The sequence below is a fragment of the Pongo abelii genome, chromosome 9 (genome assembly GCF_028885655.2).
Source record: "Pongo abelii isolate AG06213 chromosome 9, NHGRI_mPonAbe1-v2.0_pri, whole genome shotgun sequence".
NCBI lineage: Eukaryota > Metazoa > Chordata > Mammalia > Primates > Hominidae > Pongo > Pongo abelii.
Genome location: NC_071994.2, coordinates 12,284,317 through 12,300,531, shown reverse-complemented (window position 1 = coordinate 12,300,531; position 16,215 = coordinate 12,284,317). Strand labels below are relative to the sequence as shown.

The window sequence follows — 16,215 nt, the reverse complement described above, 5'->3', positions numbered from 1 at the left end:
AAGGCAGTTTCACAGCCACCGTGTGTGTGTAACCACGAGGCAGACACCTACAGAGCTTCCTTTAGAGTTCCCTCTTAGGGCTGGGTGCAATGGCTCAAGCCACTGTGGGAGGCTGAGGCAGGCGGATCACCTGAGGTCAGGAGTTCGAGACCAGCCTGGCCAACATGGCGAAACCCCGTCTCTACTAGAAATACAAAAATTACCCGGGCGTGACGGCACATGCCTGTAGTCCCAGCTACAGCTGAGGCAAGAGAATCACTTGAACCCAGGAGGCAGAGGTTGCAGTGGCAGAGGTTGCAGAGGCGGAAGTTGTAATGAGCCGAGGTTGCAGTGAGCCGAGATCACACCATTGCACTCCAGCCTGGGTGACAGAATGAAACTCCATCTCAAAAATAAAAATGAAAAAGAATTCCCTGTTAGGCCCCTGTCACAAAAGTAGGTACTAATCAGCCCTAGGACAGGATAGAGACTTGATCATAGGCTCCCTGGGAGCTGTGGAAGGAGGAGCAGGCCTTGGGGCATCAGGAGAGGAGAAAGGATTGCTGGGCTGGGGGATCTCCTGACCTCCTGACCTTAGGCGTCCAGTCAGTCTCTGAGTCCATCTCAACTTACATGGAATTGATCCCTTTATTTTTATTTATTTATCTATTTATTTATTTATTTATTTATTTATTTATTTATTTATTTATTTTGAGATAGGGTCTCACTCTGTCACCCAGGCTGGAGTGCAGGGTCGTGATCACTGCTCACTGCAACCTCCGCCTCCCAGGCTCAAGCAATCCTCCTCCCTCAGCCTCCTGAGTAGCTGAGATGACAGGCGCACACTGCCATGCCCAGCTAATTTTTGTATTTTTTTTCATAGATACGGGTTTTCACCATGTTGGCCAGCCTGGTCTTGAACTCCTGGACTCAAATGATCTGTCCACCTCTGCCTCCCAAAGTGTTGGGATTATAGGCGTGAGCCACCGTGCCCAGCCCTTATCCCCTTCTCTTGACCCTATTGCCAATTCCAGGCCTTCACCATCTGTGACCTGGATCATTGCAAACAGCCTCTACATTAGTTTCTATGGCTGCTGTAACAACTTACCACAGACTTAATAACTTAAAAACACACAAATTTATGATCTTCTCGTTCTGAAGGCCAGACGTCTGAAATGCATTTCACTGGGCTAAAACCCAAGGTGTTGGCAGGCTGCATTCTTTCTGGAGTCTCCAGGGGAGAATCTGTCTCCTTGTTTTTTCCATTTTCTAAAGGCCACCCGCATTACTTGGCTCATGGCCCCTTCCCCATCTTCAAAGTCAGCAGCGCAGCCTCTGCAAGTCTCTCTCCAACGCTGATCTCCTCTTCTGCCTCCCACTTCCATTCATAAGGATCTCTGTGATTACACTGAGCCCATCAGATACTCCAAAACAATCTCCCCATCTCACGGTCAGCTGATGAGAAACCTTCATCCACGTGCAACCCTAATTCTCTCTTGCCAGGTAACCTAACACATCCACAGGGTCTGGGGATTAGGACGTGGAGATCCTTGAGGGGCCGTTAATCTGCCTCCTAAATAGTCTCTAAGATTTTAGTCTCACTTCCTTCCCATGATTGCCAAAAATCAAACAGGAAGTTCATGCTTTTGCTTAAAATCCTTCCCTCTTCCCGGTCCCCTGTCGGATAAAGTCCAAACCCCTCACCCATCATCAAAGGCTCTTGGAGATGGTGGCCCTGCTTTCCACTCTGGCCTCAAATCCTGCTGCTTCCCACCTACCCTTGACTTTGAGGGTGCAGCAGTGGATGATGCTCGGAAATAAAACTGCCCTCTGAGTAAGGCTTGTCAATTCACGTCAAGGCACAGATGTTCACATTTGAAACAGGCAACAAATCCATGCCATTCACACTTCCATACTTTTGCAGAAACAGTTCCCACTGACTGAAATGCTTTCCCTTCCCAAAGTCACTGGAAGAACCAAACTCCATCCTTCATGACTCACTTGGGACATGCTTATACTAAAAATTGTTTCATTATTTATCTAAAATGCACACTTAACGGGCATCCTGTATTTCATTTGCTAAGTCTGGCCCACTTCAGATTCTTTCAAGACTTAATCTGTGGGCTCCTTCTCCCTGTTCTCCCTACCCAGCACTTTGTGCCCTGAGGTTCAGGGGCTCTCTCTGCTGCTGAGCTTCCACGCCCCTAATCTGGGGCATGTATTTACAGCGGGATAAATCATGTATTTATCTTACTGTAGCATGTTTGCTTGTAACTGTTGCCTTCTCTGGAATGTGAGTCCTATGAAGGCATGATTCACATTTTAGTTATCTTGCCACTCATTGTAGAAAAATTAGAAAACCCAAGAAAGCAAAAGGAAAATAAATCATTCGAATGTACATCTGCGTCAAGTTCTCGATCACAGCAGCAGGATTCTACTTTTGACCCTCTAGAAACCAAGATGGAAGCCAAGACACTAAATTAAGTATATTACGGGACTTGAGATCTTTTTTTTTTTTTTTTTTTTTTTTGAGACAGAGTCTCACTCTGTCGCCAGGCTGGAGTGCAGAGGTGCCATCCTGGCTCACTGCAATCTCCACCTCCCAGTTCAAGTGATTCTCCTGCCTCAGCCTCCCGAGTAGCAGGGACTACAGGCGCATGCATGCCACCACGCCCAGCTAATTTTTGTATTTTTAGTAGAGACAGGGTTTCACCATGTTGGCCAGGATGGTCTCGATCTCTTGACCTCGTGATCCGCCCGCCTCGGCCTCTCGACCTTTTTATTCCATCTCTCTGCTTCCAGGAGGACCACATCAATAACCAAGTGGACCCTGAGACATGACCCTGGACCCCCAAGAAGATCTCCCATTACTCTCTGGCTGACCCATTTGAGGAATTCATATGTTCTGTGGGCAGGAAGTTCTAACCAAGCTGCAAAAAAAGTTTGAAGTTCATTGTATTCCGTTGTTCCCTGCTTTTCTGTTTCTAGATAAAGATGAGATTAGTTGGCCAGGCACGGTGGCTCACCCCTGTAATCCCAGCACTTTGGGAGACTGAGGCAGGTGGCTCACCTGAGGTCAGGAGTTTGAGACCCGCCTGACCAACATGGAGAAACCCCATCTCTACTAAAAATACAAAAATTAGCTGGGCGTGGTGGCGGGTGTCTGTAATCCCAGCTACTTGGGAGGCTGAGGCAGAAGAATCGCTTGAACCCAGGAGGCAGAGGTTGCAGGGAGCCGAGATCACGCCATTGCACTCCAGCCTGGGCAACAAGAGCAAAATTCTGTCTCAAAAAAAAAGAGAAAAAAAAAAAAGATGAGATTCGTTTATGAAACTGGATTCCTCTTAAACCGCAAATCCATCTGAATGGTAGTCATTTCATGCTTGATAAATTTCAAGACCTGATTATTTTGCAATATCAATGTTGATAAAAGTTAAATATTAACCAGATAATCAAAAGTTATCCTTTAACATCTGCTACCATAGAATAAGAATTTCAGACTGACCCCCAGTGACAGGAAACTTTGAAAAGGCGTGTGCCTGAAGAAATGTATCGATTGGCGTGTTAAAAAATACATTTATTGGCCGGGCAAGGTGGTTCATCCCCGTAATCCCTGCACTTTGGGAGGCCGAGGCAGGTGGATCACTTGAGGTCAGGAGTTTGAGACCAGCCTGGCCAATGTGGTGAAATCCCGTCTGTACTAAAAAAAAAAAAAAAGATACAAAAATTAGCCAGGCATGGTGGCAGGCACCTGTAATCCCAGCTACTGAGGCTGAGGCATGAGAATCACTTGAACTCAGGAGGTGGAGGTTATAGTGAACTGAGATCATACTACTGCACTCCAGATTGGGTGACAGAGTGAGACACTGTCTCAAAAAAAAAAAAAGATTACATTTCTCCTTTTTTAGATAAAGAGGAAAGAGAAAGGGGAGGGGGAGCAAGGGATGTAAGAGGGAGAAAGCAAAGAAAAAAAGGAGAGAATGCGCGGGGGTTCTCAATCATGTGGAGGCAGCAGTCATGCGCTGACTCTGAAAACTGAAAAAAAAAAAAAAAATAGTGACAGCAAGCTCCTGCCTGTGGCCAACTCTCCCAGGGATTCTTACAACGCCAGGGAAGGGAACAGAGAAAACCTCAAAGGCTGACACAAGAACAGATGCTTGATAAATGTTTATTGGATAAATGAGCGAAAGATAATCACCTGAGCACCACAGTTGCCAAAGCCCCCTCTAGTCCCAAACCTAAGCCCACACTCTGTCCCCTTGCAAGTAAAGAAATGCACCAAGCAGGGCTTATGCGGCAGCCCTCGGTCTGGCCTGTCTGGAGCTATAAACGTGCATGCTCCGAAAAGCCGCCTCATGGAAGGTATTCCTTTAACTGCAGGTGTTTGTTGCCCTTGGCGCAGCAATATGTAATTTCCCATTTTTAGAACAATGCTCCAAAGAACGGTCACAAAAACAACCTTAAGAGGGGGTGGTTTTCTTCCTGGCCGCTTCTACAGCCCTGTAAAACAACAACAAAGAGATTTATATTCAACACACTATTTGCATCTCTCCATAAAATCAGAAGACGGTTCGTTAACTTTGCACCAACTGAAAGAAGGTCCCCCCACTCCTTGCTAGGGCATCTAAACAAATGCTTGCCTCTGGAAGGGATAGATTTGGAAAGGATCCTGCTGTTGGGTCTCTTTTGGTCTTGCCACGCCTCTCTCTATGTGGTTTCTGTGCGGCAAGGGTGGAAAGGAAGCTTGCATAACGCCCGAGTCTGTCCTTTTGGTGCCCCCCTTACAAGCCTGAGACCAGAAGAGGACAGTGTGTTCCCAGGAACATTCAAATAACAGAGAAAGGTAGGAACCATGAAAACAGCTGCCACCTCCAGCCTCAGCCATTAAGAAATCCCTTTCATTATCATCTCCAAACTGACTTTCTCTCTTGCCTTTCCTCTTCATGAACCCTTTCTGCTTCATGAACCCGAGCAATTGGCTTCGAGACTTCATAGCCCTTCACCTTCCCTCCCTGTTGTCTCCCAGAGCCTACCTACATCTTCTGTCCCAGCCCAGTGCCTCCTCCCTGAGTCACACCCAACTCATCCCCATTGGACTCCCATAAATGTGCAGGTTGTCCTCTCATGGGCCTCCTGGCCTGGTCTCTCTCACCTCCCACATGGGCCTGCATGCCTCTGGCTTCATCTTACACCTCCTGCGCTCAAGAAAGCTCAGCAACTCCTTTTCCAACAGAAACAAATCCAGCTTTCGGGCCAGGCGCAGTGGCTCATACTTGTAATCCCAGCACTTTGGGAGGCCAAGGCAGGCAGACCTCCTAAGGTCAGGAGTTCGAGACCAGGCTGACCAACATGGTGAAACCCTGCCTCTACTAAAAAAATACAAAAATTAACCGGGCGTGGTGGTGCACACCTGTAATCCCAGCTACTCAGGGAGCTAAGGCAGAAGAGTCACTTGAATCCGGGAGGCAGAGGTTGCACAGTGATCCAAGATCCTGCCACTGCACTTCAGCCTCGGCAACATGGCAAGACCCTGTCTCAAAAAAAAAAAAAAGTCAGCTTTCTTAATGCGACCTCATCTGGAACCGGGCCTCCTTTCCTACTTTATCTTCTACTAGTCCCTACACAAGTTTCAAGCACCAACCAAAATCACCTGCTCACCCTTCCCAAACTTCACCTTGGCTCCCAAAAACTACCTCCTGCCCTCCCCCTAATTGAGAATGACCTTTCTGGTCTTCTCTCTGTGACTAAATCCTACCCATTTTTGAAGACTCAGCCAAATAATACCTCCAACTGACCACTCTAGTTCAAAATGCCCCCCTTTCCTTGCTGAAGCGCTGCAATTCTGCCCCATTTATTCACTATATGTTACACTTTGTGAAGAAACCATTCACATAACTTCTTTCTTCCAAAGGTGTGTTGAATTATTTATTGGGCAAAGGTGCTAAGCCTCTTTAACAGGCTTGGAAGGAATCAGGCACCAGGAAATTGAAAGCTTTATTTATTTATTTATTTATTTAAGAGATGGGATCTTACTGTATTGCTCAGGCTGGTCTTGAACTCCTGGACTCAAGCAATCCTCCTGCCTTGACCTCCCAAAGTGCTGGGATTGCAGGCTGGCCGCACCCGGCCAGTTTTGACATTTCTACACTACCTTTTATTGCACACTTGCTATGAACCTGTCACGGAGCTGAGCACTTCTTACGTATGACCGCATTTAACTCTCACAGTGAGACTAGAAGGGAAGTACCACTGTCACTTTTCACAGACCAGGAAACAAAGGCTTTGAGAAGTTAAATAACTACCCAAAACCTTCACTGTTTAAAAGGAGCAGAGCTGGAATTCAAGCCTGGCTCACAATATTGACAGCTCTAGCCCATCCCCTTTCATTCTCAGCGAATTCACAACACAGAACAGTTAGGATGAACAGGGTGGGGAGGAAGCTGCAGGCTCTTTTCCTGATTGGAACAAATTCATGGAAAGGGTTCATAAAGGGGCTGGGCTTCCCAATTCATGTTTTTGTTTTGAAGAAGGTGGGGGAACTTGGGGTTCACACAATGAAGTTCTCTTTAAAGAATGGTGTCTGCAACATCTGATGCTCCGGGGGAGTAGCAGGCAACACAGAGAGCTTTGATGCTGTACCAAGATTCACTCTCAACATCCCAAGCCAAGTGGCAACAGTGCAGAATATGGCATTCAAGTCTAACTCCCACACTTACCAGCTGTGATACTCAGACAAGCTATTGTCCCTCTCTAAGTCTCAGTTTCCTCCTCTCTAACAAGAAAAGAATATCATTTTGACAGGTGGTTTAGATAGATTAAGGCAAATAATCTCTATAAAGCATCCAGGCACATACTGGGTGCTCCATAAATTATTATTGTTATTACATCTCTTGGACATGAGAATCTGCATTTCTCTTCATTTTTAAAAAATAGAAGTATAGGCCGGGCGCAGTGGCTCAGGCCTGTAATCCCAGCACTCTGGGAGGCCGAGGTGGGCAGATCACGAGGTCAGGAGATTGAGACCATCCTGGCTAACAAGATGAAGCCCCGTCTCTACCAAAAATACAAAAAAAATTAGCCGGGCGTGGTGGCGGGCACCTGTAGTCCCAGCTACTCGGGAAACTGAGGCAGGAGAATGGCGTGAACCCAGGAAGTGGAGCTTGCAGTGAGCCGAGATCACGCCACTGCACTCCAGCCTGGGCGACAGAGCGAGACTTCGTCTCAAAAAAAAAAAAAAAAAAAAAGAAGTATAACATACATTCATCAGAGTACATAAAGTACACAATGGACAGCTTGATAATCATTTTCATAAATAGGCATTTCTATAACCACCACTCCAGGCCACATAAGGAATATTTCCAGCACCCCAAAACGTTCCCTCATGCACCCTCTCAATCCATATCCCCTCCAGACAGAACCATGATTTGACTCATCATAGATCAGTTTTGCCTCTTTTTGAACTATATATTAATGGAATCAGAGCATATAATCTTTTCATCATTGCATAGTAGTCTTATATGAATAGACCACAAATTTATTTCTCCAATCTTCTGTTGATGGGAATTTGGGGTGTTTCAGGTTTGGAGAAACTCCTTTGAACATTCTTGTACATACATTATTGTCAGCATAGGCACTCAAACCCCTTAGTTTTGTTTTGTTTTGTTTTGAGACGGAGTCTCACTCTGTCTGCCAGGCTGGAGTGCAATGGTGCAATCTCAGCTCACTGCAACATCCGCCTCCTGGGTTCAAGTGATTCTCCTGCCTCAGCCTCCTGAGTACCTAGGATTACAGGCACTCATCACCACACTCAGCTAATTTTTTTGTATTTTTAGTAGAGACAGGGTTTCACCATGTTGGCCATGCTGGTCTCGAACTCCTGACCTCAGGTTATCCACCCACCTTGGCCTCCCAAAGTTCTGGGATTACAGGTGTGAACCACCACGCCCAGCCCAAATCCCTTACCCAAATACTTAGGAGTAGAATTTCTGGGTTGTAGAGCAGGCATAGCTATAGCTTTAATATAATCTGCCAAACAATGTTCCCAGTGGCTGTACCTCTTCCACACTCCCCACAGCAATACGCAATAGTTCTAGTTGTTCCATATTCTCAGCAACACTTGGTATTGTCAGTCTTTTCATTTTTGCTATTATGGTGGGTGTGTAGTAGTATCTTTTTGTGGGAGTTTTGTGTGTGTATGTTGTTCTTTTTTTTTCTTTTGCATTCTGTCACCAAGGCCAGAGTGCAGTGGCATGATCATAGCTCACTGCAGCCTCAAACTCCTAGGCTCAAATGATCCTCCTGCCTCAGCCTCCCAAGTAACTGGGACTACAGGCTTGTGCCACCAGGCTCAGCTAATCTCCCAGCGAATTTGCATTTTCTGATGAATAATGATGTTGAGCACCTTTTCACAGTGTATTTGGCCATCTGGATATCCTCTTTGGTTAGTGCCTGGTCAAGTCTTTTTCTCTCTCTCTTTTTTTTTTTTTTTTTTCTGAGACTGAGTCTTGTTCTGTCTCCCAGGCTGGAGTGCAGTGGTGTGACCTCGGCTCACTGCAACCTCTGCCTCCCGGGTTCAAGCAATTCTCCTGCCTCAGACTCCCGAGTAGCTGGGATTACAGGTGCCCACCACCACGCCCAGCTAATTTTTGTATTTTTAGTAGATACAGGGTTTCACCATGTTTGTCAGGCTGGTCTCGAACTCCTGACAGGTGATCCACCTGCCTCGGCCTCCCAAAGTGCTGAGATTATGGGCATGAGCCATTGAACTGGCCTTTTTTTCTTATTTTTTTAATTGGGTCATTTTTAGTTTTCTTATTGATCTGCAGTACTTCAAATATTCTAGAAATGAATACTTTATCAGATATATGTATTGCAGATATATATCTTCTCCAGGTCTGAGGCTTGCCTTTTCATTTTTTTAATGGTGCCCTTGGATGAAGAGAGGATTTAATTTTGATAAAGTCCAATTCATCGATTTTTCTTCTGTGGTTAGTGCTGTTTGCATTCTGTTTTAGAAATGTTTGCCTATCCCTAAGGCCAGGAAGACCTTCTCTGTTCTCTGCCCGTTTTAGTCTTGCTTTATGTGGTATCTTCCTCTGGCGTGGAGACAACTGATTTGTTGTTATTTCAATGAGGAGCAAAGGTCTCATAGAAAAACTAATCATGACCGGCTCACATGACAATGCTCATATGATAATGGCTTCCTGGGCCTTTGGACTATGCAGCCTGCCATCCTAAGGTTGCTGTGTGGCATCAACAGGTACCACTGCTGACCTGGCTGCATTGCTGAAATCCCATAAGAGCGGCCCCTAACAGAGGTGGCATCTTCCAAAGTCAACCACGAAAGAGAGGGGAGGACACCCATCCCTCCCAGTTTCCCTGTTTTTTGTTTTTTGTTTTTTTTGAGACGGAGTTTCGCTCTGTCACCCAGGCTGGAGTGCAATGGCTGATCTCCTCTCACTGCAAGCTCCACCTCCCGGGTTCACGCCATTCTCCTGCCTCAGCCTCCCGAGTAGCTGGGATTACAAGCGCCCGCCACCACGCCCGGGTAATATTTTTTCGTATTTTTAGTAGAGACGGGGTTTCATCGTTTTAGGCAGGATGGTCTCGAACTCCTGACCTTGTGATCTGCCCACCTTGGCCTCCCAAAGTGCTGGGATGACAGGCATGAGCCACCGCACCTGGCCAGTTTCCCTATTTTTCTCATCTGTAAAGTGAATGCTGGTTAGTACTCTAAGGCTGCTAGCACCTTAAACTCGACCCAGCCCAGCTATGACCACTTTGCAAACACATCCTTCCTATCCTGGCAACTTTGTCCAATCTCCTTCATAAACCCTTTTCCTATGCATTTTGTTTTATCCCTAAATGTTCCTTTTCATTATCATTTGTCTAACCATTTATTATTTGAAGTGCATTTGTGCATCTGTCTTTCTTTTTGGTTTGTTTTGGATTTTTGTGTGATTTTTTTTTTTTTTTTTTTGAGATGGAGTCTCAATCTAACGTCCAGGCTGGAGTATAGTGGCATGATCTCAGCTCACTGCAACCTCTGCCTCCCGGGTTCAAGTGATTTTCCTGCCTCAGCCTCCCGAGTAGCTGGGACTATAGGCACCCACCACCACACCCGACTAATTTTTGTATTTTTAGTAGAGATGAGGTTTTGCCATGTTAGCCAGGCTGGTCTCGATCTCCTGACCTCAAGTGATCCGCCGGCCTCCGCCTCCCAAAGTGCTAGGATTATAGGCGTGAGCCACTGTGCCCGGCCGCATTTGTCTTTTAAGTCTCTCCTCTCTTCCGTCTTTCCTTCCCTAAAACAGGGTTTCTCCACCTTGGCACTATTCACATTTTGGACTGGACAGTTCCTTGCCACAGGGCCATCCTGCGTGTGGCCTGATGCACAGCTATTGCGATTTCTCTTCTTCTTCCCACCTCTCCACTCACTGCCAATCAAGGGCCCTGAGGGAAAAGTGAGGGGGTGGCCGGGAGGTAGCATCGTGGCTTTCTCAAGCTCACAGGGGCCTTAGATATGATCTAGTGCAACCCCCTCATTTTACGATGAGGAAACGATGCTGAGAGGGGGAGGGAGAGGTTGTGTCAGAGCCGAAAATGTTGGGGAACAAGTGCCAGGCCAAACAGGAAGTCAAAATTCCAGGGCTTGAGGCAGAGTTTCCAGTCCCACCAAGGAACCTGGGATTGCTTCCCACAGCTCCTTCCTCCCTCCCAGCCACGAGCCCCATTCCAGAAACAACCCGTGGCTGGCCAGAGGGAATGGCAGACACAGATCCCACAAGCCCCCAGGAGTGCACACCAGTGTCCATCCCTAGGAGCCCGTTTCTGAGCCTCTAGTGGACAGAGATGGACACCGATTGCAGTGGGGATATTTCATGATGATGCCTGTCATAATCACGTATAACCTTATAATCAGGAGGGAAATGATGCTCATGCTGCCTGGCCACACCTGATTAAATGGAGAAGTCAGGGAGCAACAGAGATCTGCAGAGAGCCAGAGGGAGCCTGGCAGTGTCCATCCCAGCCCCGTCTCCACAAAGGCAGATCCCCAGGACAGTTGAGGGCCCTCAGGCAAAATCTCCCAAGTTATAGTGGGGGTTCACATCTGCTAAGTGCTTAGTATGTGCCAGACACTATTTCTAAACACTTTGTAAATACTATAGGGTAGCTGGGCACAGTGGCTCATGCCTGAAATCCCAGCACTTTGGGAGGTGAAGACAGGTGGATCTCTTGAGCCCAGGAGTTCAAGACTAGCCTGGACAACACAGAGATATCCCGTCTGTATAATTTTTTTTTTTAGACAAGAGTTTCACTCTGTTGCCCAGGCTGGAGTGCAGTGGCATCATCTCAGCTCATGCAACCTCCGCCTCCTGAGTTCAAGCAATTCTCCTGCCTCAGCCTCCTGAGTAGCTGGGATTACAAGTGTGTGCCACCACGCCCGGCTAATTTTTGTATTTTTAGTAAAGATGAGGGTTCATCATGTTGGCCAGGCTAGTCTCGAACTCCTGACCTCAAGTGATCTGCCCACCTCGGCCTCCCAAAGTGCTGGGATTACAGGTGTGAGCCACCACATCCGGCCTCTACAAAAAATTTTTAAAATTAGCCTGGCATGGTGCCGTGTACACCTGTGATCCCAGCTACTCAGGAGGCTGAGGCAGGAGGATCACTTGAGCCCAGGAGGTAGAGGTTGCAGTGACCTGTGATGGAGCCACTGCCCTCCAGCCTACGTGACAGAGTCAGAACGTGTCTGAAAAATAAATATTTTATTTTATATTTTATATTATTTTATTTTTGTTTGAGATGGTGTCTCACTCTGCCACCCAGGCTGGAGTGCAGTGGCACGATCTTGGCTCACTGCAACCTAAACCTCCTGGGTTCAGGCAATTCTCCTGCCTTAGCCTCCCAAGTAGCTGGGATTACAAGAGCATGCCACGATGCGCAGCTCATTTTTGTATTTTCAGTAGAGATGGGGTTTCACCATGTTGGCCAGGCTGGTTTCAAATTCCCGACCTCAAGTAATCCACCCACCTTAGCCTCCCAAAATGCTGGGATTACAGGCATGTGCCACCAAGCCTAGACTCAAAAATAAATAAATACATAAATAAATAAATCCTCCAGGAGCTCAGTTCACCCTCCCCGAGCCCTCTGAAGCAGCCACTGTCGTCCTGCCCTGTTAGAGATGCTGATATGGAGCCAGCAAGCCCTTGGTCAGGCAGCAGGGGTGTCACTCCCAGCATCTTTGGTGGGTCACAAGTCGACGCAAATCACCCTACTCCTTGACAACATCAAGCTCCCCCACAACATCTCCATCAGACACGCATGGAGCCCCCATCATAGAGAAAGATTTGTACACCGAGATCTTATACAAAGCAATAGTTGGTGTTCAAGATTATATCAAAGGGACAGAATGAGTGCTTTTAGAAGTTCCGTCTGTACTTATTTAAATGTCTGTCAGCAAAATGCTGGGTTTCATTTACAGTAGTGACATAAAAGTTTCTATTTAATTAAATGATGAAGGTTTTCAAACTAAATCTCTTTAGGGCCGGGCACGATAGCTCACATCTGTAATCCAAGCACTTTGTGGGAGGCTGAAGCAGGCAGATTGCTTGAGCCCAGGAGTTCAAGACCAGCTTGGGCAGCATGGCAAAATCCTATCTCTACGAAAAATACAAAAATTAGCCAGGCGTGGTGGTATGTGCCTGTAGTCCCAGCTACTTAGGAGGCTGAGATAGGAGGATCACCTGAGACTGGGAAGTTGAGGCTATGGTGAGCCGTGATTGTGCCACTGCACTCCAGCCTGGGTGACAGAGTGAGATCCTATCTTAAAAATAAATAATCAATAAATCTATTTAGATAAAAATATTTACCCAGGAGCAGTGGCTCACACCTGTAATCCCAGCACTTTGAGAGGCCAAGGCAGGCGGATCACCTGAGGTCAGGAGTTCCAGACCAGCCTGGCCAACATGGTTAAACCCATCTGTACTAAAAATACAAAATTAACCAGGTGTGGTGGCACACACCTGTAGTCCCAGCTACTTGGGAGGCTGAGACAGGAGAATCGCTTGACCCAGGAGGCAGAGGTTGCAGTAAGCCGAGATCGTGCCACTGCACTCCAGCCTGGGCAAGACAGACCAAGACTCCATCTCAAAAAAAAAAAAAAAAAGGAAAATATTAAACAAATCATAGTCAGAATGGCATGTGGATGAGGATGCACCTGGGTGACCTAAGCCTGGGAGACCTGGCTCGAGTCTTGCATATCTTTCTTTTTTGTTTTTTGAGACAGTCTCGCTCTGTCGCCCAGGCTGGAGTGCGGTGGCGCGATCTTGGCTCACTGCAACCTCCACCTCCCAGATTGCAGCGATTCTCCTGCCTCAGCCTCCCAAGTAGCTGGGACTACAGGCACATGCCAACACTCCACTCCCGGCTAATTTTTGTATTTTTTAGTAGTGATGGGGTTTCACCATATTGGCCAGGCTTGTCTCAAACTCCTGGTCTCATGATCCACGTGCCTCGGCCTCCCAAAGTGCTGGGATTACAGGCGTGAGCCACCGCATCCGGCCCTTTTTTTTTTTTTTTTTTGAGACAGAGTTTCGCTCTTGTTGCCCAGGCTGGAGTGCAATGGTGCGATCTCAGCTCACCGCAACCTCCGCCTCCAGGGTTCAAGCGATTCTCCTGCCTCAGCCTCCTGAGTAGCTAGGATTACAGGCATGCACCACCACGCCCAGCTAATTTTGTATTTTTAGTAGAGATGGGGTTTCTCCATGTTGGTCAGGCTGGTCTCGAACTCCCAACCTCAGGTGATCTGCCCACCTCGGCCTCCCCAAGTGCTGGGATTACAGGCTTGAGCCACCGCGCCCGGCTGGGTCTTGCTCATCTTGAAGACAGCTGACCCTGCCAGGGCCTCTTGGGGCTGTGCAGCCCCTCGCTCACCCTCTCAGCTGCCACTCCCATAGCATCTTCCTTGATACAGCCCCATAGACTTAAAGTCATCATCAAATGCCCCTTAGCCTCCTCTCTCAGCCCTTTATGCATGTGGGTTTCTCACGTTGGGTTCATTCTGCTTCTGGTGGTGAAAGAGGAACCCAGAAAGGCTGATAAATTACTGAAATCTACAAATAGAAGGCCAAGTACGAAGACAGCAAGGAATGAGGAAACCCCACCCCATTCCTTGGACTCAGTCCTGGGCCTCCTGCCCCTGCACAGCCTTATGAGGCACCAGCGGTAGAAATATCAGCCCAGGGTCCTCTGCTGAGAGTCGTCTCAGTCATGGTCTGTGAACGGGAGCTGCCAGGGCAGCACTCGAGGCCAACACCGTCCCTCTCCAACGCACGATGGGCACTCCGGGGAGTGTGGTGGCACAGAGCGGACTCTTGGCTCCAGATGTGGATCCTACAGAGAGTTCTGGGGTTCAGTGCCCCCTCCACTCACCCGGCCTCACAAGAACCCTGGCGATAACACAAAAGGCGTTCTTCTTTGGCAGATAGGGACATTTTAAAGATAATACTCATAAGTGAGCCTGGGGGGACTTGTTCTCTGGGCTGGGACTCAAACCAGCCACCAAAACCCACTGTCGGAGGAGCTTCTCAGAGGCCAGAATCAAACACCACCGGCCCTGTGAGTGCCCAGCCTCTGCCACAGCTGGGTGGGTACCCAGCCAAGGAAGCTTGTGCCTCATCATTCAGGGCATAGCTCTCCCTTAGAAGAGGATCTCGAAAGCAGAAGGAAATTAGAAACAACCGCACAATGAATACCAGATTCTGCTTTCTCTCTGCTCTGGCTGCCAGGAGATCAGGCAGGGCTGGCTGACAGTGTGCCCCGCCCGGCAGCTGCTCGCCCTCCAGGATGTCCGCGCCGTGGGGAAGCGCGGGTCCCGTTGGCCTTCTAGCTCTCTATTTATTTCCACAGTGTCGGTTTTCTTTCTCCTGCTAGATGTGGATTCCTTGAGGGCAGAGTCACATCTGACGCCCCTTTCCCATGGGGCACAGCACGCATGCGCGATGGGCACTTCGGGTGCGTCAGCTGATTACCTGATTTCATCTGGGCAGATGTGGTGGCACAAGGGCAGTGACCCTGTGCCAGACACTTTCCTAAACAGGAAACTTTCCTAAACAGGCACAAGCTCACTGAATCCCGGAGTCTTCCCATGAGGGAGAAACAATCTTTAATCTCATTTTAGAGATGATGAAGTGAAGTCCAGGCAGCCCAGCCAAGGGGCAGGACCGATGTGATGGAAGCAGCTTTCTGTTCCTCGCCCATTACCAACACTACCTCCTCCAACAACACAGGAGACGTGCATGGAGCCCTCCTTCGGTCACAGTCCTACCCCACGTGCTAGATAAATAAAGAGGGTGGCCTAAAAGCAAATATGGCTCCTTCCGAACTCTCACCCTGCCAGACAGCGATGATAGGGATATTACATGCTCATGCCACCTGGCCACACCTGACCCAGTGGAGAAGTCAGGGAGCAACAGAGATCTGCATTAAGGACCTACCAAGAAGGAGACATACAGAGCTAGTGTCAATCAAACCAACCAAGCTTCTGAACATTCCCGCTAAGAACTTCTTTAGAATGCACTATTTTTTTTTTTCTGTTGGGGCTATTATTCATTTTAACCTAATGTTATGTTTTAAGCCTCCTACGTAAGTACACACCAGCTTTAAATGTTGTGGAATACTGAGCTCATATATCTAGTCAAACTTCTGTTTGCTTTTTGCTGCATCCATAGCTACGATCTGAATAAATAAAGGGGAAAGGTTTGGCTCCCAACCCTACTCCCTGGGCCCCATGCCATCATTCCCCAAAACAAAGGAGGAAAGATGCCAGAAGTGAGAGACCAGGGGTAATGGTGAAGAAAAACAACATCCTGGCCAGGCACAGTGGCTCAGGCCTGTAATCCCAGTACTTTGGGAGGCTGAATGGGGAGGATCACTTGAGCACGGAAGGTCGAGGCTATAGTGACCCACGATTGTACCGCTGCACTCCAGCCTGGGTGACAGAGCAAGACCCTGTCTCAAAAAAACAAAAAACAATCTGGGCGCAGTGGCTCATGCCTATAATTCCAGCACTTTGGGAGGCCGAGGCAGGCAGATCACCTGAGGTTAGGAGTTCCAGACCAACCTGGCCAACATAGTGAAATCCTGTCTCTACTAAAAATACAAAGTTAGCTGGGCGTGGTAGTGTGCGCCTGTAGTCCCAACTACTCAGGAGGCTGAGGCAGGAGAATCGCTTGA

The 16,215-nt window shown here is 47.9% G+C and overlaps 1 protein-coding gene across 5 annotated transcripts in view; it reads right to left on the bottom strand.

The window, feature by feature from the left end:
• Positions 1–4,131: 4,131 nt before the first annotated feature.
• AHNAK (AHNAK nucleoprotein) overlaps positions 4,132–16,215 on the bottom strand; it is a 112,653-nt gene continuing 100,569 nt past the window's right edge. For 4 of the 5 annotated variants that reach the window (XM_054524229.2, XM_063728400.1, XM_063728401.1 and 1 more), the window contains exon 6: positions 4,132–4,479. In XM_054524229.2, the coding sequence (XP_054380204.1) occupies positions 4,472–4,479 (8 nt within the window). In that variant the 3' untranslated portion in view covers positions 4,132–4,471. Of the gene's footprint in view, positions 4,480–5,402; positions 5,510–16,215 lie in introns of those variants that run through there. The other variant, XM_063728399.1, reaches the window with a different exon arrangement.